Consider the following 2,065-nt stretch of genomic DNA (forward strand, 5'->3'; position numbering starts at 1 on the left):
AAAAAAAAAAAAAAAAAAAAAAAAGGAATAAACCAATTTTGAGAAAATAAACTCACTTCAGCTGGCTACTTATATTGTCTTGGTTTCTATTTGGTGAATAAAATAAACAAAGTATATTCGTTCCTTTGATCACCTCATTATGCCAATTTCCAGATTCCCCTTAAAAGCTGTGAAAGTAATGCATACAGTTGCTTTACGGACTGAAGCAACCATAGAAGGTGGTCGAATGCCATTGAATCTCGGTCAAACATTCAAGGTTATTTTAAAACTAGTAAATTTATGGTACTTCAATAAGACCATGATTTGTTGCCTCCCGCTCAGGCTCCTGTTCTTTTTTATTAGTTAATCTTTATCATGATTCTGACTTGTTTACTTTTCTTCTATGTAGAACCATATGAGTGAAATGTTTGCTTATCATGCAACAATGATGTCCAACACTCTTGGAACCTCAATAGTTGTCTTCACTAAAACTGGTTTCATGGCCATCCTTCTAAGCCATTACCGACCATCTGGGACAACATTTGCTTTTACAAATGAGTGAGTAGCCCGTGTATTTTCTTTTATGAAAGAGTTGATTGTTACTAGAAAGCCAATCATACACTACGTGTCCTAGAAATGTTTGCATTCAACATTCCTTCTTTTTCCTTTTTGTTATTATTGTTTTCATAGTCTGATAGAATCTAAACTTGTGTTTATCTAACTGCTTCATCACACTTTTGTTATCATTTCTGTGTCAAGATTACATGATTTTGATCGTTCCTTTTATTATACTCAAAGTACGATCATAAGGGCTATGTGGGGTTGATTGACTAAACATCAAATACAAACAGTCTAGTTCATTGTTGATGAAAATGTTTGCAATTTCAATATTGATCCACTGAAGTTGTTAAACCACCCCTAAGATCCATAAAAGGAGCCAGTATCATGGATGAAAATGCTTTCTTTCCTGTATGCTATGGATTGAGTTATCCATGAATAAGAAATATACAATTTAGTTAGGTACTAGGACTTCAGCTATGATAGTTTCCTTAAATACCCTACTGTGACGTGCAGTAAAAGGATACAACAGAGGTTGGCTTTATATCAGGGAGTGTGCCCCATATACATGCAGTTCTCTGATGATGCTGAGCAGACCTTTGCTGATGCCTTATCTCTGCTACAGGTATCGTATCCGCCAATCCGTTTTATTTTTCCTTTTTCTTCTTTTTTTCAATAACATTTTCTATGGTTAATAGTTAATAAGGACCACGTAAATAATAAATGGCCCAAGGGAATGAGTAGTAGGGTCAGACAATTGTCCCATAAGAATCGTTGCTAGCGTGAATGAATGTGAAAAACAAAAACAAAAAAGCTTCTGAATGTAATCTCTAGTTTCCTTGTATGAGTATCTGTTTGACTCATTATTGAGTTGGTTGTGTACAGAGGCAAGGAATGGTAAAGGAAGGAGAAGAGGTGGCACTCCTTCAGAGTGGCAGACAACCCATATGGCGGTTCCCATCTACTCACAACATTCAAGTCCGTAAAGTGTAGAGTAGAGGCCAAGAAACGTGAGAAACACTACTTAATTAATTATTCTGCTTGTGCCTTCATTATTTTTTGCTGTTTCTCCCCATCACCCTGAGTATGTGAACCTCGACATTTCCTTATTCATTTTGATCTTACGAGTAAGATACCTAGCTTGTTCTGGGTTATTGTTGGTAGCTAGCTGTGATAAATATTTTTGGGTTACGTATCTCCTAATCTTTTATTACTAATCTTCATGTAGTGTGAGTTGATGTAGTTGAAGTAGTACGGTCTCGGACTCTGAAACTCACAGCTTCATTTTTTTTTTTTTTAAGTTCAATTCAGGGCTTATGTTACTTTCTGAACCTACTCGACATCGTTAGTCGTTATGATGGCTGCTCATTGGTTAAAGGTTAGCAAGCCAGCATCAAACTTAATGTCTTACTGTCAAATTCAAAAATGTATATCGTAGCAAGTTTTTATTTTTCACACTGCTTTTGTTGATTCGTTTTGATTTTTTTTTTTTTTTTTTTTTTTTTTTTTTTTTTTTTTTTTTTTTTTT

The 2,065-nt window shown here is 34.8% G+C and overlaps 1 protein-coding gene across 1 annotated transcript in view; it reads left to right on the plus strand.

Annotated features, from left to right (window-relative positions):
• LOC111449841 (plastidial pyruvate kinase 2-like) overlaps positions 1-1,760 on the plus strand; it is a 5,643-nt gene extending 3,883 nt beyond the window's left edge. Inside the window, exons 9-12 of the mRNA XM_023089915.1 lie at positions 154-256; positions 389-537; positions 1,054-1,162; positions 1,423-1,760. Of these exons, the coding sequence (XP_022945683.1) occupies positions 154-256; positions 389-537; positions 1,054-1,162; positions 1,423-1,530 (469 nt within the window). The 3' untranslated portion in view covers positions 1,531-1,760. The remainder of the gene's footprint in view (positions 1-153; positions 257-388; positions 538-1,053; positions 1,163-1,422) is intronic.
• Positions 1,761-2,065: the final 305 nt, after the last annotated feature.

The sequence above is a fragment of the Cucurbita moschata genome, unplaced genomic scaffold, assembly GCF_002738365.1.
Source record: "Cucurbita moschata cultivar Rifu unplaced genomic scaffold, Cmos_1.0 Cmo_Scf00011, whole genome shotgun sequence".
Lineage (NCBI taxonomy): Eukaryota > Viridiplantae > Streptophyta > Magnoliopsida > Cucurbitales > Cucurbitaceae > Cucurbita > Cucurbita moschata.